General features: G+C 60.6%; 3 protein-coding genes, 1 long non-coding RNA gene and 1 other non-coding gene across 5 annotated transcripts; 1 reads left to right on the top strand and 4 right to left on the bottom strand.

Moving 5' to 3' along the window:
- Positions 1–9,889: 9,889 nt before the first annotated feature.
- LOC117651109 lies at positions 9,890–12,385 on the bottom strand. The gene is made up of 3 exons (XR_004588092.1): positions 12,279–12,385; positions 11,164–11,316; positions 9,890–10,635 (listed from the first exon to the last, which is right to left on the bottom strand). It is a non-coding gene; the product is annotated as an uncharacterized LOC117651109 (long non-coding RNA).
- Positions 12,386–12,417: 32 nt separating this feature from the next.
- Positions 12,418–19,861, bottom strand: LOC117651228 (nascent polypeptide-associated complex subunit alpha, muscle-specific form-like). The gene is made up of 6 exons (XM_034395044.1): positions 19,741–19,861; positions 18,793–19,045; positions 17,929–18,187; positions 14,788–17,126; positions 12,573–13,869; positions 12,418–12,438 (listed from the first exon to the last, which is right to left on the bottom strand). The coding sequence occupies exons 2-6, from the start codon at positions 18,999–19,001 to the stop codon at positions 12,418–12,420; spliced, it is 4,125 nt and encodes a 1,374-aa protein (XP_034250935.1). The 5' UTR covers positions 19,002–19,045; positions 19,741–19,861.
- Positions 19,862–20,302: 441 nt separating this feature from the next.
- Trnaa-agc lies at positions 20,303–20,375 on the bottom strand. The gene has a single exon. It is a non-coding gene; the product is annotated as a tRNA-Ala (tRNA).
- A 79-nt stretch (positions 20,376–20,454) lies between these two features.
- LOC117651097 (protein TSSC4) lies at positions 20,455–21,742 on the top strand. The gene has a single exon (XM_034394852.1). The coding sequence runs from the start codon at positions 20,585–20,587 to the stop codon at positions 21,326–21,328; it is 744 nt and encodes a 247-aa protein (XP_034250743.1). The 5' UTR covers positions 20,455–20,584; the 3' UTR covers positions 21,329–21,742.
- Positions 21,741–23,196, bottom strand: LOC117651096 (3-oxoacyl-[acyl-carrier-protein] reductase FabG-like). Its single transcript, XM_034394851.1, has 2 exons — positions 23,059–23,196; positions 21,741–22,981 (listed from the first exon to the last, which is right to left on the bottom strand). Exon 2 carries the CDS (start codon positions 22,941–22,943, stop codon positions 22,164–22,166), a length of 780 nt encoding a protein of 259 aa, XP_034250742.1. The 5' UTR covers positions 22,944–22,981; positions 23,059–23,196; the 3' UTR covers positions 21,741–22,163.
- Between the last annotated feature and the right edge of the window lie 8 nt (positions 23,197–23,204).

Below are 23,204 nucleotides of genomic sequence, written 5' to 3'. Positions count from 1 at the left end.
ATAGCGGTGTGAGAGAGACGACACACAGTGGGCCAGAAGACCGGTTGAGGCGGCCAAAACCATAAACGCGTTTTGAGCTCCAGAGTCACTAATCAGGACTCGTACCGAACGTGTGACCCCACTAATGGATTCCCCGTTCGGAGAGCAATCCATTGGTGGGGTCACACGTTCCGTTCGAGTCCCATTTAGCGACTCTGGAGCTCAAAACGCGTGCAGAGTTTTGGCCGCCTCTGCCGGCCTTCTGGCCCACTGTGCGTCAGGGCGACGGCGTGTTGCGGCATATTGGCTCCATAAATCGAGTGACTGACCTAGCCGTCCGCGCTGATAGCGCCCCGCTCCGCTTCCGGTCCCCGCGGCCCCGGCGGCCCCGGCCTTATCAGCCGATGCACCGAAACGCCTTGCAAGTTCGCCAAAACCCTCTCCGTCGACATCGTCCTCCTCCGTGACGTGAGTCACGCGGAGTCGCGCAACGCGGTGCAACGCGGCGGGGCCGCGGGTTTTAAGGTTTAAGGATGGACGCTCAACGAACGGCTCTGTCTCTCACCGTTCGGGGGAGGCGGCCAGAACCCCGGACGCGTTTTGAGCTCCAGAGTCGCTAAACATGACTCGAAATTTCCTCGTTCTGAGAGCAACCCATTAGTGGTTATCCATTGGTGGGATCGAAAGTTCGGACGGTCACCTCCACCACCGCGGCGCCGCGTTGCACCGCTTTGCGCGACAAACCACTAATGGATTGCTCTCCGAACGAGGAAATTTCCTCGTTCGGAGAGCAAGCAATCCATTTGTGGAAGACACGTTCGGTTCGAGTCCCATTTGGAGACTCTGGAGCTCAAAGCGCGTCTGAAGGTCTGGCCGCCGCCACCGGTCTTCTGGTCCTCTGTGCTGGCTCGTTCGAGAGCAATCGGTTAGTGGGGTCACGGGTCGCACGTTTGGTTCGAGTCACTGTTTAGCGACTCTGGAGCTCAAAACGCGTCCGGGATATTGGCCGGCTGCACCTGCCCGCTGGCCCACTGTGCAGCGCCGCGGTACGTTCAGCCTCAATTCTGTATTGACATTACAAGGGCAAAGTAGCTCTTTCGCTACCCTTCAGGCGGCCATCAAAATGCAAAAGGGGGGGAAACCCATTTGCATCACCGGAGGTATCCGGGCCTGTCGCGCGCAGCTGACGGCCTGGCGCGCGCCGCGGCATGGCCGTGGCCTCGGCTGCCATGGCTACCTCGGCCGTGGCGGCTGGAGCCTGGCTGGAGCCGCCATGGAGGGTCGCGGAGAAATGATAACATTTCGCTACGAGCGGAGAGCAGTGACAGCCGTCCGGTTCGCAGAGGGAAGTTCAGCCGCGTTTTGCTTTGCATCAGTACCTGCAGCCTGTAAACAATAAGCGGCTTACGTGCAACGAGCTTGTCGGATTGTTTTCGAGGGGGCGGGCACTTCGCGAAGTCCGGAACACGGAACCTTCGCCCGCAGACTGATTCCGAGAGTCGTTTCCGTCGCTCTGTCTCTCTCGCGCCCACGGAGTGTCCCGTGTTGGTGCGAGCGAGACAGCGACGACAACGAATCCCGTTCACCTCTTTGGCCCGGCGCTGTCACTGCAACGCCACTGCACTGGAGAGCGCAAAGTTGAACGCAGCTGCCCTCTTCGCACAAGAGTCATTACAGGATTGCATCTCGACTCGGGTGTCGTCTTCTTCCGACAACTTTTCAAGTGGCTCAAAACTGTCGGCAAACTTTCCGAAGAACGGAGCTCCTTGAAAAGTGATTCCACCTCGCCCCTGCCCTGCCGTGCCGTGCCGTGCCGTGGCGTGCCGTGCCGTGGCGTGCCGTGCCGCCGTCGGTCCGTTCCCGCACCATATTCGAGTCCCATGAGTGCGAGAGAGAGGGAGGCGGGCACCGGACCGCCCCTTGTCGGACAATATAGACAGATAATACGGAGCGTCGTTTTCGGCGCTGTCACGCGCTGTCTCTCTCGCACTCGTGGGCGCTCCATGTGAAAGTGAGCGAGACAGAGCGACGAAAACGACTCTCGGAATCAGTGTGCTGCCCTGCCTGCGGTTGAAGAGAAGTCTGAAGGGAAGGCTAAATGGGCTCACCCCCAGGGGCTGGCTGCGACCGCTCTGGCCGCTCCGGCGCTGGGGACGGCGACAGGGCGGGCAGGGCCTCGGGCACGGCGCAGCGCGGGCAGACGTGTTCCATGGATGGCCGCTCGCGTCCTCGTCGAGGTGGACACCCTAGCGGCGGTGGAGGGCCCGGAGGAGGTGGACACCCTAGCGACGGCGGAGACCCCGGAGGCGGTGCAATGGGCCGCGCCGACGGGGACCTCGGGGACCCGGCACCGCGGAGCCAGCGCGACCGGTGCAGCGGCCAGGGTGACGCGGACGGGAACGCGCCAACTCGCGAGGCGCGAGAAGACAGACGAACGCAAAGCGCGCGGCGAGGGCGACGCGGACGCGAACGCGACGCGAAGATGACGGCAGACCCACGGACACTGCGGGACTGGCGGGCCGGGCCGGGCCGGGCGGCGCATGGGGACGGAGGCGGAGACGCACAGGGATCAACAAAGCGGCCCGCTGGGCCCGCTGGGCGCGAGGCTCGCCAGCCCGGGCCAGCCGTGGGTGCGGGGCGGTGCGGGGCGGTGCGGGGCGGTGCGGGGCGTCGCGGGGGAGGGGAGGGGGAGGGGAGGGGGCTCGCCTTAGGCTCGCCAACCAGGCGGCTCGCCGGCGGCCGCCGCTGCAGCCGCGACACCCCAGACACACAGGCACCGTGCCTCCGTTCCACACTTGTCCACACTGCCCCTCCAGGTCGCCAAGTTCCTCGTGCCCGCGCTGTGCCCGGCGAGCGCGCGGCCCGAACGGCTCTTGTTTTGTGACCGTTTGTGACCGACAGACCGACCGGCCGCGGCCCGCGGCGCACAGCTGGTGCCTGCTACTCCGCCACCGCCACCGCCGCGTAGCACGGTGGCGACGCCGCGAGGGTCTGGTGGCGGGAAAGGGCGAGGGGGGGGGGACGCGCAGGAGGCATTTCGCTAAGTTTAGCGAAAGGCGAACGCCACAGCACTGCCTACTACACGCACTGCCGGCGGCGGCTGCGCTCAGCGCCCCGACGCTCAGACAGCCGCGTTGAGGAAGCGTGGACAAGTCCAACACGCAAGCAGCCCGACGCCTACCCCGACGCCCTCCACGCCCCGCGCGCTCGACGAGACGGCGAGGCGCGTCGCTGGGGAGCAGGGCCGCGGGGCCGTCGCCGTGAGCGATGAGTCGGACACGTCCCTGGAGCCCCTCCTGGAGCCAGAGCCAGCCAATGCCACCCGCCGCGCCCGGTCCGCTTCCCCTCCCTCTCCAGCCCTTCCAGGTCAGGTGGCGCTTAGAACGCCCTGGAAGTGCGCGTGCAGCGTGCACGCGCCGTGCACACGGTGGGCGTCGCGCGCGTTGCGTGTGGGGTCGAGGGGCCGAGGGGCCGAGGAGGGGCGGGCACGCCCCTCCCCCCCTCTCCTCTTTATCCATGCGAAAAAGCAGGCCTGCCTGGCATGGCCGCCAGGACAAGGCGTGACCCCGTTCCTCGCAGCGTCGCAGGCGACCCGCAGCCCCGCGCGGCACCAACCCCGAGGCCCGAGACCAAGACCGACCCCCTCACGAGGTGCGCCGCGCCGCGCCATGCCGCGCCACGCGCTGCACTCCATCCAAGCAGATTGATTCTGAGATTAGTTTTCGTCACATTGTGCCTCTTGCACTCATGCAATCTCCTTCCAGGAGCTTGACATCTCGCTGATCGAAGGTGACAAAAAGTTGCGTTCCTTCGATTAAGGGGTGTGGGGCGTCCCGTCGGGTGCGAGAGAGACCGAGCGACGGGAACGACTCTCGGATTCAGCCCCGTATAGGTGTGAGAGAAAAAGAGAGAGAGCGACGAGAACTCTCGGAAGCAGCCCTGTATGGGTGCGAGAGAGAGACAGCGCACTGTTAACCTGAGTGTTGCGTTTCTGCAAGTGACAAGCTGCTACATTTATGAATTGAGTCGCTTGCGAGCCATCGGCAATTCTGTCCATGCACCTCGATCAAATGCAATTTTGGTGATGCGTGCCGCTTTGCGGAGAAGCACGTGGTGCCTTGCGTTGTTTGAATTTGAGGAAGGTGTTTGTTTCCCTTTCGTGCATGGACGTGTTTGCCCCGGTGCAAGCCTGCTTTGCGGTCTGCTTTGCAAAATTGCAAGGCAGCCCTCGCACTCACACAAGAAAAATGCAAGGGACATCTTGCGATCCAGCTTGCACTACTGCAAGGCAGCCCTTGCACTTCCATTGCAAGGCACGCATCCAGATGCGCCTCTTCCTCCTCATCTTCCTCTTCTCATTGATCATGCCCGAAAGGGCTGATGCGCAACTGGGTGGGTGGAATCGAACCCCGGTCCTGTAGCTTCGTAGCGCGGACGCTTACCCCGAGACTACAGGACTTGTCGATGTTCCGATGGCGCCGTACTGCATATGGCCCAAGCGCGCAGGAGGGGACAGTTGCTGCTTGCGATGGTGGGGGTAGGCTTGCAGTCAAGACGCTATGGTCTGCTTGCATTGATGCAAGGCTAGCCGCAGGCCGAGGCATGCGGAATCGCAAAGCAGCCTTGCATTGCCGCGAGGGACAGCCTGCATCGTCGGAGCGCGGCTGGACTTGCGATTCTGCAAAGCGAGGCGCATGGCCTTCCATGCGACTGCGCGGGGCAAACCTTGCGTCGCTTTGCTTTGCAATATCGCAAGGGTCCTTGTGCGTCTGGCACCCAAAAAAGCCGTGTTGCCTTGCGTTTGGCACAGGTTTGCCTTGCAGAATCGCAAGGTGGAGAGGCAGTGCAATTAAAGCCTTGCGTTTCTGCAAGTTTAACTTGCAATCATCGGAAACGCAATACACCCCGCTAGGTGTTCCTTGCGAAAGGGACACTTGCAGGTCTAGGCTTGCATTTTGCCTTGCGTTTTGCCTTGCTCTTGGCAGAATCGCAACAGGCGGAACTACAGTGCGACGGGAACGACTCTCGGAAGCAGCCCTGTATGGGTGCGAGAGAGAGACAGAACGACGAGAACGACTTTCGGAATCAGTCCCGCAAGAGTGCGAGAGAGACAGCGACGAGAACGACTCTCGGAAGCAGCCCCGTATGGGTGCGAGAGAGAGACAGAGCAACGAGAACGACTCTCGGAATCAGTCTGCGGCTCTGTCGCACTCATGGAGCGTCCCGTATGGGTGCGAGAGAGACAGAACGACGAGAACGACTCTCGGAAGCAGCCCTGTATGGGTGCGAGAGAGACAGAACGACGAGAACGACTCTCGGAAGCAGCCCCGTATGGGTGCGAGAGAGAGACAGAGCAACGAGAACGACTCTCGGAATCAGTCTGCGGCTCTGTCGCACTCATGGAGCGTCCCGTATGGGTGCGAGAGAGATAGAGCGAGGACAACGGCTCTCCGGGATCAGCCTGCTGGGGCGCCCGACCATGGCCCGACTTGCTCCCACACTCTTCCGCGGCCCGACGCATCGACGCACCGCGCCTTCACGCGCCCTCCCTTCACATTCCTAATTCGTTTGAAGCGTTTTCGCGGCGGCGCGAAACTTGGTTCGAGTTCGAATTCCGCCGACAGGCCGACGGACCGAGGCCGGATGCAAGCGCGAGGGGGCGGGGAGGGGGGCTCTAATGGAAGGTGCGCGAGCGAGACGAAGGACGACGGCCCTACAGCGCCAGCCGCCTGGAAGGTAGGCAAAGAGGCAGGCAGGCTGCCACGGTGCAATGCACTTGCAATGCACCCCCACCTCAGGGCCGCCCCGCCGCGCTCGGGCGGCGCGTCGCGGCGCGCGGCGGAAGTGCCACTTCAGACGTATTCACTCGGGGCGGCTCGCACGGGAAAGAGAGAGAGAGAGAGAGAGAGAGAGAGAGAGAGAGAGAGAGAGAGAGAGAGAGAGAGGAGAGAGTAGAGAGGAGAGAGAGAGAGAGAGAGAGAGAGGAGAGGGAGAGGGAGAGAGAGAGAGAGAGGAGAGAGAGAGAGAGAGAGAGAAGAGAGAGAGAGAGAGAGAGAGAGAGAGAGAGAGAGAGAGAGAGAACGCTCATGCAGTGGCGCGGCGGGCAGAAAGGGCGCCAAAATGGCAGTGGGCGCCGAGCCAAGAGGACCCTGCCCCCTCTGCGCCCGCCCCTTCACACATCAGGTTGCTGACTCACGGCGAAGGCCCAGCGCATCAGCGGATGGCTAGGGCCAGGAGCGCGGCCAGGAGGGCAGTGAGGCACCAAGGAGCACAGCGCGGCGCGTGCAGTGGGTTGGAGCACCAGCCTTGCACAGCGGAGAACGGCGTCACACTGACTGATGTCCGCGGCCTGTCGGCCTGTCATCGGGGGCCGAAGTCAAACGCACCGCGCGCCCCCTCCTCCTTGCCCGAGGCCGGGCCCGGGGCCCCGGGGGCGCGCGCACTTGCCCCTACTTGCCACCACTTCCCCTCGCGGCCTCAACAAATCCAGGACTCCGCCTCCCCTCCATCGCCCAGCTTCCCAGAAGCCGAAGCCAGATAATGATTTTGGCATGGCACGACGTGCAAAACGAATGCTGGAAGTTGTCTACCTGGACCGGGGAAGCAGGGGAGGGGAGCCATGGAGATGGTCGTGGGGATGGTCGCCATGGGGATGGCTCCCCTCCCCTCCCCTCCCGGGCCGCCAATGCCCACCACCAATGCAGGCTACGACGCGCTGGAATATGTGTGAAGCGCATGAGCGGTTTTATGGAGGGAGGGGCTTGCCCGGGGCTTGTCGTGTGCCCCCCCTCCCCCTCCAGCTTGATCTAGAAGACGCACCTAGCAACAAGCGCTGCGCCGCGCAGTCAGCACCGCCACCTACCCACCCCTCCTCCCGCGACCCCCAGGCCTCAGCCCCTGCACCTGCACTGTCGACCGATTCCGAGGGCCGCCTTCGTCGCTCTGTCTCTCTCGCACCTACACGGGACGCGCCACGAGTGCGAGAGAGACAGAGCGACGACGGCGGCCCTCGGAATCAGTCTGCTGCCCGCACGTGACGCAGGGTTCAAGGTAGAGGGGGTGCTTTTGTCAAGCGGCTGTGGACTGATTCGTCCGCTGTCTCTCTCGCCCCATGAGTGCGAGAGAGACAGAGCGGCGGAAACGACTGTCGGAATCAGTCTGCTGGACAAGAGTGGAAGGGACGCCGCGGCACCTCCACTGAGAATCCAAACGCCACGAGTGCAGCGTCAATCAGTGCGTTTGAATCCGCCTTCATCGCACCCATCGGTGCAACCCTTAGCACGTGAAGTGCAACGCCTTCCCGATTATGCGTGGCATAGGGCGTTTTCGGGACGCGTCGCTCCGAAGGTGCGATTGATACTGTGCATTCGCTCGACCAGCCAGCGGCGACCAAGGAAGTTAACGCCGATTAACACTCGGTGAGCTGTTGCCACACCGATGCCCAAGAAAGGCCTGCTTCAAGGTCGCCGCTGGCTCGGTCTGGGACTCTCTCGTCGAGCCTACATCGTGCACGTTCGGCGCACGAGTGCGAGAGGACTAGCGACGACGGCGGCCCTCGGAATCAGTCACTCTGCCAGCACGTCGACGCAGGGTCTCAAGGTAGAGGGTGCTTTTGTCAAGCGGCTGTCGGAGCTGATTCGTCGCCATCTCTCTACTTGGAAGCACCATGAGAAGTGACGGAGAGAGACAGAGCGACGGAAACGACTGTCGGATCAGTCTGCTGGACAAGAGAGTGAGGGACCCTCGGCACCTCCACTGAGAATCACAAACTCTCAGAGTGCAGTCAATCAGTGAGCGTTTGGATCCGCCTTCATCGCACCCATCGGGCACACTTCAGGCAGTGAAGTGCGAACCCTTCCCGATATGTCGTTGGAGCATAGGCGTTTTCGGGACGCGTCGCTCGGAAGGTGCGATTGATAGTGGCTTCGGGGTTGCACGTCTCGTGCGATGTCTCAATAATTGCATTACACGTTGCGTGCTTGCACTGCCTGCCTGCACAGTGCTTGGAAGCACACTCTACAAGGAGTGTACTTGGAAGCACACTCTGCATGCAGTGTCCTTGGAGGCGCCCGGCCCGGCCTGCAACAGTGGCGTGCCTCAAGCCCCGCTCCCCCACCACCGCGAGGGCCCTCAAATACGCAAAGTTATTGGGCGTCAAACCCTCGCAGTGGACCCCCCCCCTAAATTGGACTTGCCGCCCCTATTGACACGACGTCCGTAAGGCGAGCAATTGCGCAACGCTTGGCGGGGGTGGGGGGTCGCGCTGTGCCCCGGTCCCCCGGTCCGGCCGCGCCTGCACTAGAAATGACACCATCCTTCAAGCGTCGTGGTTGCCACGCTCGGTTTCAAGCGTAGTTCTCCGTTCCTCCACCGCCTATCTAGACGCATGGGAAATTGTCCTATCTGCGCTGTACTTCCAGTGTAGTTGTATGCACAGCCGCGCCCCGGTTTTACCGGTGTGCTGTAAACAAAGCGGACGCAAAAGCCGATACCACCGACAGCATGCCGGCACGACGGGTGGCGCCGCGACTTTGACACCGTCGGACATCCCTCACTCGGAATCCGCGGTACACACATGCTGCAGGGCGCAGGTTGCAGCGGGGTGCTGCTGACAGGACCCCCGGCAGGCGGGGGCAAAAGGGGGGGGGGCTGCTACCGCGCGGCTGTCCCACAGTGTCCCACAGGACAATCGCGCCCTGCGTGGGGCGGACGCCCTGCAGGACGGTGACGGGGTGCACATACCTGTCCTGCTGGTGGCGGCTGGGCGTCCTGCCAGTGTCCTGCAGGCTTCCTGCTCGTCCTGCTGCTGCTGGCGGTGTTGTTGTTGTCGTCGGAGCGCGCGCGGCAGGGCGGCGGCGAGGTGGTGCGGTGGGGCGCGTCGCGGCAGCACTGCCCTGTCTACGCGGGGCCGCGACGGCCGCGGCGCCACAGGCCGAGGAGTCGAGGGTGGCGCAGGCCGCCCACCCCACCCCCACACACTAGAGGCGCACCGCCGCGCACGCGCACCCCGCAGCGCCGAGCGGCGCCGAGCCTCCCGCGCCGCGCTCTGCCTCGCTCGGACTAGACCCCACCGCCATCGGCCGCCATCGGCCCGGGCCGCCCAAGCCCCGCCGCTACCTCGCGTGTTCGATAACGGCGCGGCCCGGCCGGGTGACCGCAGCCCGCGCGGCGCGACGGGCTCACGCGCCGCACCGGGGACCAGGGCTGGAGGCGGCCAGACGGGGCCCTGGCACTTCTCTCTCTCGGCCTCCTCTCTCTCCTCCTCCTCTCTCTCTCCTCTCTCCTCTCTCTCTCTCTCTCTCTCAGGACGGCGGAGGGTGGACGAGGATTGTTTTGACGTCGAGGCCGCGCGCCGCTGCGCTCCAGCAGGCGAGCGATTCAGATGTCGCTCGCTCTCTCTCTCTCGTAAACACTGCAGCATAACATAAAAACTAAAAAAAAAGAAGAACACTGCATGCACAATTTGTGACAATAAATTTTACTCATGTCCCGGCCCTAATTGTGAAAAAAAATCCCCCCAATAAATCATTTTAAAAATTAAACTCTCTCTCTCTCTCTATCGCACCCTGACGGAGAGCCCCACGAGTGCGACAGGGACAGAGCAACGAAGCGACCCTTTCCAATCACTCGGCAGCAGACTGACTCCGAGAGTCGTTTTAGCGGCTCTGTATCCCTCCTCGCACTCACGGGGCGTCCCGTGCAGGTGCGAGAGAAACAGAGCGACAAAAAGACTCACGGATGCCCGTGTCTGCCCCGACGCGACCCCCGATGTTGCGAGGTGGGCTCTTCCCGAGAGGAGTAGGAATGGTGGGCGGGGATGGCACCAGAAAGAACAACGCGGGAATGGACCTAATGGTTGATTAATAAATTATATTCTGAAAAAGTATTTCACATTAAGACGAAAATCACAGAAGCGGGTCTAAGGACTTAAATCCTAAAAATATATGGCATATGGCACACTGAAGACTAAAACTCTGGGCTAAGCCTTGTTCGGAAAATTATTCTAAAAATATGACACACTGAGAATCACAGAAATCACAGAAAAGGGTATAAGGGTTCACTAACTAATTAAATCATTTAAAAAAATATGGTACATTGAGACTGAAAACACTCAGCTAAGGGAGTTATTCTTAAAATACATGTTTCATTGACAAAATATCACAGAAACAGGTCTCAGGGTTGATTGGGTAGTTATATTCTACATAATGACATGTCATATGGAGACTGCAGACACTCGGCTAGGCCTTGTTTAGAAAATCATTTTGTGTCATATTGAAACAGAAAACACCACAACAGGGCTACGCCTTGTTTAAATAATTATGTCCTAGAATTGTTTGGCTTATTGATAGACACTGGCACAGACTTAATCTTTAATTAAGTGACTAGTCAAAAAAAATTATATCATAGAGAAAACGCTTGGGGTTGAAGAATAATCGCATTCTCTTCTTAAAAAAATACATCTCATGTGGGAAGAAAAGACTATAAACAAAACTCATTGTCAAGCATTGACTTAAAAAAATGCACAGTGTGCTTGCAACAGACAAATGAAACGTCACATCCTGTGCAAGGTCAGCAAGGAAAGGGATGCACTGATAGCTACCCCTCCGCCTCCGGGCTGTAAAGGTCCGTGAGCCGGTCGCTGTCGCTGTCAGATTCCTGCAACAACAAAGACAAAAACTGTAGCGCTCTGATTGGTCGAGCCCGGCGGCCAATCAAGGGCTCTGATACCCCCGACTGCCATCCCCCCACTGTAAGTGAACTGTAGGGGGGGCCCCTACTCCACCTGAGCGAGGATGCAGAGGGGGGAGGATTTTTTGCCCCACCTCAACCGCCCCCTCCCCCTCCCCCAAACGTCACCTGGTTTACGTAGATAGAAAGGTAGACAAAAGGCCGTAGTTCGCCCGTTCGCCCCTGCACAGTGGGCCAGGAGACCGGTGGAGGCGGCCGAACTTCTATACGCTTTTATAGCTCTATAGAGCCGCTAAATGGGACTCGAATCGATCGTGTGACCAATGGATTGCTCTCCGAACAGGAGTCCATCGGTGGGGGTCACACGTTCGGTTCGAGTCCTATTCAACGACCCTGGAGCTCAAAGCGCGTCTAGAATTTTGGCCGCCTCCACCCGTCTTCTCGCCCACCGTGCCCTGCAAGGGCTAGTCCCCCCCACACCGTCACTGCACCTACTTTAGAGTCCTTGGGTTCCTTGGGTTCCTTGGGCGTCGGGGGCCGGCTGCTGGGCCGGGGGAAGCGGCTGCCCTGGACCTGAATCACTTCAATGCCGACGCTCACGTGGCTGCGCGTGCTGCGCGTCGAGTTGGTCAGGGTGACGTCACCGTCCTGCGGGCAGGCAATGCAAGCCAATGTTGGAAATACAGGCAATACGAGCAATGTAGGCATCATAGGCAATGCAGCACATGCATACTAAAAGCCGCGGTAAACTCGGAAATTCTTAACAGCCACGGTAAGAATAATTCCGGAAAAATCAAGCTGCGCCGGCGGGAAAACAAATAGAGGTACTAAAACTAAAGGGTATTACCCTCTGTTCAAGCGTAACAGGCGCACGGGGGAATGTCTTCTCTACGCTACGCGTAACTTTGCGCTTGACTCAGGAATGACTTGAAACACTAACGCTTTGCTTTTACCCGGAGCACCCAAGGCCGACTAGGCCTCCGTATCAAACCGAGTCCGAGTTGCTTCAAGACACCGACCCAAGCGCGGATCCACGGGGGAGCCAGTGGGAGGCCCCCCCCCATGCAACTCCTAGATAGCCGGGCACGAAATAGATCAAAAACCCCCAATTTGAATTTCCTAGGGAAAAAGCAAGATATTTCCCCCCTTTGGGCCGCTCTGGACCCCCAAAACACAACCCAGGTGAGTGGGTCCAAAACACTAGCCACCGGACAACTGGGGGGCCCTGGTCCGCTCGCCCCAAAGGGGGAGGGGGGCCATTTTCCCCGGGTTCCCCCCCTCTCGCACTCGGCATATGCAGCGAAGAGAAGCAGCGGAGCCTGCATCGCACTAAAAGCCAGTCCACTGTCAAAAACCAAGCGTGGGGAACTCCACGCTTCCTGGAGCGGAGTATGTTCCCCACACTTGGACGTGTGGAGTTGGCAGTCTGCACACCTCAAGTGTGGAGTAGCTCACAGGGCCCCTTCAAACGTGGACAACCCCACACTTAAAGTGTGGATGTGGACACAGCAAACACTGCACTTCCAAGAGCGGAGACTGCAAATTCCACTGCTCCGCATTTCAAGCGTGGAGTTGTCCACACTTGCTTTCACGGTGTTGCGCGGACTCACCCCGTAGCTGGACAAGAAGGTGGTCTGCGACCCGCTGACCACGCCGACGGGAGGGGTGAATGCAGCTTGGGGGCGGGCGGCGGCGGCCGAGCGCGCCGGCGTCAGGGGCAGCGGAGGCGGGCTGAGCAGCCTGGGCCTGCTAGTGGGCGGCGGGGGCGGGCTGAGCAGTCCCGTGTAGCTGATCTTGCGCTTGTTGATGGGCGGCGGCCCGGGCCGGTGCGGCGTGTCCACGCTCTGGGGTCGCGCCGTCCTGTCGGCCCCGGCGGTCCCTGCGCCGGGCGCGCTGGGCCTGGCCTTGGTGGTGGGCCGGAGGGGCGCCAGCGGGGCGAGGCCGGGAGTGTTGACCAGCTGGTCGGGGGTCTCGTCCTCCTCGCTCGGGTTCTCGGCCTCAGACAGCAGCTCCATGTCGTCGTCGTAGGAGAAGTCGTCGAGTACGTCGTCGACGTCCTCGGGGTCTGGCGTCACCATGTGCGCGCTTGCGCTCGGCCCGTGCGGCGGCGCGTTGCTGCTGGAAGACGTGCTGCTGGCGTGGGGGCGTCTTGGAGTGCTGGAGCGTCCTGGCAAGCCGGCGCGTCCGGGAGTGCCGGGCCGTCCGGAAGTTCCAGCCCGTCCGGGAGTGCCGGGCCGTCCGGAAGTTCCAGCCCGTCCGGGAGTGCCGGGGTGTCCAAAAGTTCCAGCCCGTCCGGGAGTGCCGGGGCGTCCAAAAGTTCCAGCCCGGCCGGGAGTGCTGGGGCGTCCAGAAGTTCCAGCTCGTCCGGGAGTGCCGGGGCGACCGGAAGTTCCAGTCCGGCCGGGAGTGCCGGGGCGTCCAACAACGCTGGGGCGAGCAGGGCTGCGGCACTCGTCTCGGGCGGCTGCATTGGCACGGTGGACAAGCGCGTCGCTAACGCTCACTTTCAGGGCGGCCCGTTTGCCCACAGGTTTGCCTGGATGGCCGGGGGCGCCGCCCTGAACACTCGCACTGCTCGACTGTCCAGACGCGCTGCTTCTGACTTCTTGAGTAGGGGTGCCGCTGATGACGTGCTGAGTGCTGCTGAGTCGTTCGGTGTCGATGCCAAAGCCTGGGCGCATAGGAGTGTCGCCTTTGCCAGGAGCTCTTCCTTGCGCTGAGGATGTAGGGGTGCCACCACTGACGGTGCCACCACTGACTCTCTGCGTAGGGGTGCCACTACTGACTCTCTGCGAAGGGGTGCCACTTATAAATTCCTGAGAGGCACCACAGCCATGATTTCTCCCTTGAACTGAGAATGTAGGGGTGCCGCCAGGTTGAGGGGGCCCTTGTTGGGAGCGGCTGCCACTGTCTTGACGGTCTTGACTGCCTCGTTGGACGAAGCCGGCAGCGAAGTCCCATATGGCACCGATGCTGAACTTGGGTGCTCTTCGCAGCGGAGCACCCCTCGGCACCGCGTCGGCCATCCGCTGCTGTTCACCGGCGGCGGAGTCCCTGGACGACGGCCTGGACGCGCCGTCTGCCTGTGGCCGCGCCCTCGCCGAGCTGTCCGTGTCCTCGGCGCCCTGCGGCGGCAAGGGCAGCGCACGGGGTTGGCCGGGCGCGTGCAGCACCGCCGCGTCGGCCGGCCGCGGCTCGTCGCTGGAAGAGGTGGACGGCCTGGACGCGCCGTCCCCCCGCAGCCGCGCGGACCGCGCCCTCTCCGAGCTGTCCGTGTCCTCGGTCCGCGGCGGCAAGGGGATGCGCGGGGTGGCGGCGACGTGCCGCACCACGGCGTGCGTCTCGGAGATGCTGGTGCGGCGGCGGCGCCCGTCGTCCGAGTTGAGGGAAGGATCCAGCAGCGTGGCCGTGGCCGGCACCGCGGCCCGGCTGGTGCTGGCCGCAGAGTCCCTGGCGTTCTTGAGCAGCACGGCGTCGGTGGACGAGGCCCGCGAGCTGCGGCGGCTCTCTCTGCGGCTGCGGCGCGCCTCCTCGCGTGCCAGCTGCGTCTCCCCGCTGTCGCTGTCGGACTTGATGGCCTGGCGCTCGGCCTCCACCTTGGCCTGGGTGCGGCGGCGCGACGTGGTGGCTGCCGAGCTGCCGAGCGACGACGCCGCCCTGGTGGCGCTGGCATCCAGGTCCACCCAGGCCTTCCTCTCCGCCCGCAGGGCCTTCTCGGCGGCGGCGCGCACGGACACGTGATGGTTGTCCTCTTCGAACAGGTCGCCGAAGTCACCAATGGGCACTGGCCTGGACACTGAGCTGCTGGCCACGCTCAAGGACTTGCTCATGGACACGGGGGTGTTGGGTTCCCGGTGGCGCGGTGAACCTAGGAACTCCGTCATGCGGTCGTCTTCGCTGTCGCTGCCCGAAGGGCTGCCCTGGGCGCTGCCGCCCCTTGACCGGCTCAAGCTGGTCCCTGCGGCCGCTGGTCCCTGGCCGCCGTGCGGGGGAGTGCCTGCCTGGCCTGCCTCGGCGTCGTCGGCCCTGGCGGGGCTGTCCGCGGTGGTGAAGGACACGGCGCTGCCCACGGAGCGCGGCCCGCGGCGGCCCACCACGTTGGCCGCGGCCGTGGCGGACGTGAGGAAGAGGCGCCTGGAGGCCGAGGAGAGCGCGGAGGCCTGGCTCTGCGACATGGCGCTGCCGCTGCCGCTGCGCCGCTTGCTCGACTCGCGCTCCCCGCTCGAGATGGTGGGACTCCTGTTGGGCGGCGAGCTCGCCACGTCGTGCAGCTTGGCCGGCTTGGGCCGCAGGGGAGAGGGAGGCTGCGACGGCATGATCACGTCGCCGTCAGTGTCCGAAGACTCTGGCTGCTCCAGGTGCACCGAGGCCGGGGACGCCGACAGCCCAGAGTCGTCCTGGTTGGCTGCCGCCACGGGTCGGTGCGCAGGCCGCTGCTTTCTAGCCGAGGTCGGCGGTGGCTGGGGACCAGGAGCCCCCGACGAAGACGACGAGGAGTCCCCGGCACCCGAGGCGCGCGTCGACGGCGCCTGACTGGGGCGCCACTGCGTCGCGGGGATGGGCGACGAGGACTGGGTGTCCGTCAGGGCAGCGCCGTCCTGGAGGTTGGCGCCGGGCGACGTGGACCCCGGTGGCGGCGAAGTCCAGCACCGGGCCTTGCGCAGGGTGCGCTTGCCGCTGCCTGCAGACAGGACAGGGGAGGTGGCCTCCTCCGCGGGTAGCTTGGGCGGGACGCGAGAGGGAGAGGGCTGTGACGACGGGATGATGTCGTCGGAGCCATCGCTCTCGGTCGAGTCCTTCTTGGCGAGGGGCTGCTTGACCGGGGCGCGCTGCGTCAGGATGATGGTGTTCGCGGAGTGGATGTGGTCCGTGTCAGACGACACCGGCGTGGACCGCCTCTGCACCTGGGAGGCGACAGCTGGGTGGGCCTCAGGGGCCGACGTGGAGGCCGCCGTCACAGCGGTCGCGGCCCTGGGGGCTGGGACCAGCGGCAGGCCGCCGGGCGACTGGCAGACGCGCTTGGCCTGCATGGGGGAGGCCGCGGCGCCCTTCTTCAGTGACAGAGACTTCCGTTTGGGCTGCGGTCGCTCCGCCGCCACGATGGGAGCACCTACCATGAAGTCGACCAGGTCCGAGGTCATCCGGAAGGGGGAGAGGATTTGGCGGCCCTGTGGCGCGGGCTGGGCCATGTCCATCTTGGGGCTCGGGCCGGGCGAACTGCGAGACGGGCCCTGCGGCGCGGGCTGGGCCATGTCCGCCTCAAGGCTTGGGGCGGGCGAACTGTGCTGCACGGCGTCGGGGACGCCGGCCGAGTCCTCCATCGGGGTAGGGCTGCGCCGAGCAAGCGGTTCAAGGTTGTTCCATGGACTAGGCGGTGGGCTGTAGCACGGACTGGAGGGAGGGTCCCAAGCCGGACTCCGCACCTGACTTGGTGCGGGGCTGCACTCCGGAGTCGGGTCTATGATGAGAGTAGGCTCTGGGCTGCGCACAGAACCTGGCGCTGAGCTGCGCGTCGCACTGGAGACTGGGCTGAGCACAGAAGCTGGCACTGGGCTGAACGCCAAGCTGGACACTGGGCTGCGCACAGGACTGGGCGCCAGGATTCGTGGGGTGGTTGGAGGCGGCATGGGCGCCTTGCTGAAGGTCAAGTCCTGGACCGGCCTGCTGGGGCTCGCGGCCACGGTCGGCTTGGTGGATGTCGTGCCCACCGTCGGCTTGGTGAAGGTCGTTCCCAGAGTCGGCTTGGTGGCCGTGGTGGCCACGGTCGGCTTGGTGGATGTCGTGCCCACCGTCGGCTTGGTGAAGGTCGTTCCCAGAGTCGGCTTGGTGGCCGTGGTGGCCACGGTCGGCTTGGTGGATGTCGTGCCCACCGTCGGCTTGGTGAAGGTCGTTCCCAGAGTCGGCTTGGTGGCCGTGGTGGCCACGGTCGGCTTGGTGGATGTCGTGCCCAGCCGCTCCCGGCCTTGGCTGCGCCTATGGCCTTGCGTTCCCAGAGTCGGCTTGGTGGCCGTGGTGGCCACGGTCGGCTTGGTGGATGTCGTGCCCACCGTCGGCTTGGGTCGTTCCCGACGGCTGGTGCCGTGGTCCGGTGGCTGGGGAGTCGTGCCAGCGCTTGGTGGCGCCGGTGGCTGGGCCGGGGACGGTCGGCTTGGGGCCAGTAGCCTTGTCTCAGCTGCTCGGCCTTGCGCTTGGGCCTGCGCCTCGTGGCGCTTGGCAGCCTCGGCGGAGCGGCTGGCCAGGCCCTGCCCCAGCATGCCCAGGGACACGGGCTTGGTGCGTGGCTTGTTGATGTCCTCCGGGCTGCTGAGCGGCTCGAAGACGCTGTGCTCGTCGTCCGTGGTCGCGGGGTGCGGCAGCGAGGCGGGCGCGGGGCTGGGCGTCAGGAGGACGGTGGCCGTCGTGGGGCTATCCGGGTTGTCCCCGGAGCTGACCCGGAACAGCTTGCGCTTGGGCCGCGCCTCGGGGACCGCAGGGACCGCAGTGCTCCGGGCGGGACGGGCGGGGGGCGCGGGGCGGGCCGGCGTCCGTGCTGGCGTGCGCGATGGCGTGCGGCCGGGCACCGGGCTGCGCTCGCCGCGCTCCCGGGGGCACCCGTTCCTGCCCGCGCTGGACGATCGACGAGGCGAAACCTGTCGGCAAAAAAGGCACCAGCTGTTCATCGGGGTACAAGGGCAAGCTACCACTGTGGCCACGGTGGGTAGCAAAAGACTTTGCTGCCACTACTGTTGCCACCACCACTTCACCAACAGCGGTGGCATTGATTCGCTCCGAAGATGGAGAGTCGACTGCTCATGCAATCCCTTAGGAGACGTAACAATGGCAAGGCCCAGGCACGGATACAGAAGTGGTAGGCAGAAAGGTAGGCAAAATGCCATATGTTGCCCCTGTAAGTAGGCAAAAAGTGCTACTTTGTTCCGACCCTCTTTGAGGCCGCCACTGGATCCGCCATTGGCAAAGCCTGGAGCGAGCGAGACAAGTTCAACTTAGAGCGTTCTCGGGGCGTTGAGTGACAAGTGGGCAAGAGAACCGGTGGAGGCAGTCAAAATCCCGGACGCGTTTTGAGCACCATAGTCGCTTGATGAAACTCGAACAGAACGTGTGACCCCCACCAAAGCACTGCTCTCCGAACGAGGAATCCATTGGTGGGGTCATATGCTCGGTTCGAGTCCTGTTTAGCGACTCTGGAGCTCAAAACGCGTCTAGAGTTTTGGCCGCCTCCACTGGTCTTCTGGCCCACTGGGCATTGAGGAGGCTACCCACCTGGGGCGGCTCCCGGCGTCCACTGGTGCTCCTGGGCCTGCTAGGCCTGCTCCTCGGCGTGGTCCGCGGTCCGTGCGGTCCCGCGGTGATCGCCACCGACACCGTCCCGTGCACGGCGCGGATCCTCTGCTCCAAGTCCTGCGGGCGGCGTGACCCGTCCGGGAGGGGGCGGGGGAGGGGCGGCCTGGTCTTGAAGAACTTCTTGGACGGATCGTAGCGGGGCTCGGGTGGAGGCTCCACCCGTACCGTGAAATCCATACTGTGACATGAACCAAAAGCGCGCGCGCCCGTGTGGTAAAGAGGGGCTGGAAGGTTGGCATTACAGCAGCTGGCTGATTTCAAGAGTCGCTTTCGTCGTTCTGTCTCTCTCGCACCTAAACGGGGCGCCCCATGAGTGCGAGACAGAGCGGCAGAAACGACTCTCGATATCAGTGTACAGCCGCCAATTCAACCCCCTTCCCCGCCAGGCCTGCACGGCCCTGCAGGCTGATTCCGACAGTCGTTTTCGGCGCTGTGTGTGTGCGAGGGAAACAGAGCGACCAAAACGACTCTCGGAATCCGCTGACAACTCGACATCCCCCCCCCCAAAAAAAAAGCCCTGCGCTCGCCGCACAGTGGGCCAGAAGACCAGCGAAGGTGGAAGCTCCAGGGTCGCAAAACAGGACTCGGACCGAACGTGTGAACCAACCAATGAATTACAGTACTCTCCGAACGAGCAATCCATTGCGGGGGAGGAAAGGGGGGGGGCGCTTCGCACGTTCCGTTAGAGTCCTGTTAAGCGACTCTGGGGCTCATAAAACGCGTCTAGAATTTTGTCCGCCTCCGCCGGTCTTCATCCACTGCGCGCCGCTACGCGCTGATTACCCCACTGCAGCCCAGTCGATCTGGCCGCTGGGTTTGGTCGGGATCCGGAGCCTCTGGAGGGTCTTGCCGCGGATCTGGTCGGGCTGCAGCATGTGTCCGTAGAGGAACCGCGTGATGCGCTCCTCCCTCTCCACGGCGTCCAGCAGCTCGCGCCGCCTGTCCTGCCGCCTGTCCTGCCGGTCGGCGCGCCGGCCTGGAGTCGGCGGCATCGCTGGAGCAGTCAAGCGGCCGGTTTGATTACAGCGGGGGTGCACTGTGAAAATCACAGTCTCACCACTTGCAAGTGCAACAGTTCAAGTGCGGACTCCTCGTTTGCACCATGACGAGACTCCGAGAGTCGTTTTCGTCGCTCTGTCTCTCTCTCACTCATGGGGCGTCCTGTACAGGTGCGAGAGAGACAGAGCGACGAAAATGACTCTCGGAATCAGTCTCCACCCTTCAGAAAGTGGAGACTGCAAAGTCCACACGTCCACGGGTGGACTGCGCCACCGCACACTAGGTTTTACAGTGTGGTGTGGTGATGAAGAAAAGCGACCCAAACAATAGGCCGCAGTCTCGGTGGCATTCTTAGAGTTTCGTTAGAGACGCGAGAAACGCCGGTCGGTTCGTTTGCCACTGACGTCCGTCCGTCGGCATTTTTGGGACACGTCCCGCCAAATGATTTCGACGGATTGGATCAGAAATTACATTAACCGGGCACATGAGAAAATGCCGCCTTTATCGAAATCGCTCTGGAGTCATTTTTCGGTTCAGTGCGCCGAAAATTGTACGTGTTTTCATTGAATTCAAAACGGTTGTGACTTGGCGGCGGAGCGGCGGGAAGCCATCACAGCCGAGCCGGACCGGCCGAACGCGCGCACAGGTTTGGACAGCACGGCGAGCAGAGCCCCATCAAACCGAAAGCGAATTACGCGTCAAGGCACGAAAACACTGTCACTCAACACTCACCTGGAGACACGACCGGCGATCGAAGACTTGAAGGTTTATATCTCTGGATGTTCGAAAGCAAAGCGACACAATGAGACGCGACGATTTCCTGGCGGTAACGTGAACGTGACGATCTGTTCCGATTCCGATGCGCTCGAAAATGGCTTCCAGGTTCGCCAACCCTTGAGTGTTCAAACTTCACCGCCACTTCCGTACACGTTGAAAAACGTGAAACCAAACCATACAATTAAAGTAAAAAGGGGATTGAACGGAGTGTTAAGTCAATTATTAAAAGTGCACTGTATACTCTCTGTCATGAGCATTTAGAGAGGGGCAAAAAATTTGAACGGCGATAACGGTAAACATGACAGGGTGCTAACGTTACAGTGCGTTACAGCTCGGCTCAATGACTGAATGAAACAAATTTACAAACGTGCACTCTAGTAAATTTTTTTTTCAATTTTCAGTCTTTTTTTTAAAGTGATGTTTCCTTTCTGACGTCTGTTTTCGGCGCGAATGAAATGGGCATGTGTCAAATGAACAAGCATGGGGGCACACTGACTATAAAACTGGCCGAAAAAAGTGGAGGTGCGGGGTATCGATCCCCGTACTTCTCGCATGCTAAGCGAGCGCTCTACCATCTGAGCTACACCCCCTGTTGAGAGGAAACAGCTGAATACGTCTTCTGCTAGGGCAGCACGTCGTGGTCGTCTGCTGTGCGCGTCACTGCAGAACGTTTCTCGACAAAGGCTGTGGTTTGTCGTCTGAGCCAAGATGGCGGTTGTTATGGTTGACGTTCACGGCAAGTAAACAAGAAGATTACTTCAAGTACAGTTGTTGAGATTGCAACTTAGTTCGCTTCGACATGGCGGCAGAAAACAGCCCCTCGTTCACGCTGTCCGGCCTGGGGTCGGCCTTCGCGCATCGTCAGCGGGACCTGTTCGCGTGTCTGGACGCTGCGGACAAGGAGCGGGAGGCCACCCCCAAGCAGCCCCTGCTGCACCCGCACGAGGATGAGGACGACAGGCCCAGGCAGAGGCCCAGGAGCCCGGTAGAGCAAGGCAGGAGACGGGAAGCCCCTACCAAACAGTTCAGGGGCAAGGAGAGCATATTCAAGCGGCCAGAGATGCCAGCTCCCAGGCGTGCTCGGAACAGCCTCGCAGACCATCAACGCAATCCTCACAAGTGGACAAAATACAGCCTGGGGGACGTGTCATCTCAGGACATGTCAGACCGTAGCAATACTGCAGCAGCACTCTCATTCCTGCAGGAACTCAAGGCCAGGAAGGACAACAGCAGTGACATGGATGTCGATGAGCCGTCTCCAACAAAACCAATTGTGTTCAAGCCTGTGCGGCCCAAGACTGAGAGACTCACTTCAAGCTTAGGTGCCGTGAGCACAGTATCAACTTCTGCGACATCAGAGGAGGGTGATCGTCCCTCTTTCCGCAGTAGCAAATTGGTGATGCCAGAATACGTCGTCGGTCAGAAGACAACATCAAAAAAGAAGTCACGCACTGGTGTCAGTCAAGCAGAGGACAAAGGCAAAGGTCACAAGCAGAAGGAAATCAGTTTGGGGCATCTTTTGGATGAAGAGGATGATGAATGAGAACTGTTAAAGCACATATGATCAACTCATCAGTTTCATTTCAGAGTCTCCTTTCAATTTTATCAATACTAGAGCTTAGCAAGTGTGAAAAATGAATGCTCTATTGCAGATTGTATTATCTTCAGTCAGCTCTTTGCTTTCTGTAACGTCAAGTCACAAAAATTGTCAAGGAAAGGACACACAGCTTATCAACCCACCAGTAATAAAATTTATTGACTATAGCATGGAATATTTGGCATAACTTTTAAACCTGATGATTGTAAGTGCGACAGGAAAGGCTGTGATTCAAGCTTTCAATATGACTTCCTCTATATTCTGGACTTGCAGTGTAGAAGGAAAAGCATTTGTGTATAAATGTAGATATCTTAAACTCTTGGAACTGTCCTTGAAGGAAAATAAATACGTACCAATGTATTATTGACTAAATATATTTCATTAACAAAAATATAGAAAGCTTCCAAACCATTTTCACATGACATTACAAGCTAAAATTTGTACTTAAAATAACACTGTTCTAAGAAAGAAATAAAGTTAAGTACAGCAATGAGAGTAAAACCAACAAGCAAAGACATAGGCACCTGGATCATTCCTGGTAGTCCAGCCTATCATGTTCATGTTCTGCCCTGCAATATGAGGGTGAAGCTCTCATAGGGATTACATGTCATTCAAATTTACATCATGTTGAACAATTGAGCAATACACTTCTGAAAAAGAAAAATGTATATCATATGGCCACGTAGAAAATCACAATAAAAATATTATAAAGAATGAAATGTGGCATAATGTTGAGGACTACATTTCATTAAAACCATTATGCACGAATCATGACATTAGATTAGCGAGGGCACATAGCATGGCGTCCCCCATCAACAGGCAAGCTTGCTCCTGTAATGAAGCTTGCTTCTGGGCTTGCCAAAAACGCAATGGTGGCAGCTACTTCTTCGGGTTGACCAGGTCGCCCAAGAGCATGTGTTTCCTTAGAACGCTCCAAAAATTTAGCATAAGCTTCCGCATCTAAGCCTCCTCTCTTCTGCAATTCAGTGACAACAACACCAGGGTTGACACTGTTCACCCGTACTCCCTTCGGTGCAAGTTCTAGAGCCACACATCGTGTAAATTGATCAATAGCAGATTTCGACATACAGTAGGCAAGGACTCCAGAGAACGCCCTCAGTCCATTCACACTAGATACATTGACGATGTTGCCCTTCGTTTTGACCAAGTGAGGCACTGCCAACATGGATAAGTGGTATACGGAGCGCACATTAGTGTTGAACATCTGGTCGTACTGGGCCAAGCTGGTGTTCTCGATGCTGCCCACCCCAATGATGCCAGCGTTGTTGACCAGGACGTCCAGCTGCTTGAAGTGTTCGATGGTCGAGTCCAGGATCTTCTTGGTGTCCGCCTCGCTGGTGAGCTCCCCGGTGATGATGTGCGGCTTCACCTTGTTGCCGGTCTGCACCTGCTCGCACCTGTTCGCCACCTCCTGCAGGTTCTGGCCGTTGCGGCCGGTCAGCGCGAGGCTGGCGCCCAGGCGCGCCAGGTGCACCGCGGTGGCCGCGCCGATGCCGGAGCTGGCCCCCGTGATCAACACCACCTTGCCGACGAAGCTCATCTTGCAGTGCGGTCTCAAACTCCTTTCGGTCGCCGCTTCTGAAAACGAGAAAGATTCGTTGAATAAATGCCAAAATTTAAATTGCAATCAAGTGCCAGAGACGAGGCCGTCGTACAGTGCTGTCGAGGACTCCGGACCACAGAAGGTTATGTTGTGATAAGCTTTAACTTGCTGTTGCTTGGCAGTTCATTCGTTCGTTCATTCATTCATTCATGATCCACTCATCAGGTTCACAACACCCACCCGCATCAATTGCAATAT

The sequence above is a fragment of the Thrips palmi genome, unplaced genomic scaffold, assembly GCF_012932325.1.
Source record: "Thrips palmi isolate BJ-2018 unplaced genomic scaffold, TpBJ-2018v1 HiC_scaffold_5, whole genome shotgun sequence".
NCBI lineage: Eukaryota > Metazoa > Arthropoda > Insecta > Thysanoptera > Thripidae > Thrips > Thrips palmi.
Note: the sequence above shows the minus strand (reverse complement) of the source record. Positions and strands in the feature narration are given on the sequence as shown.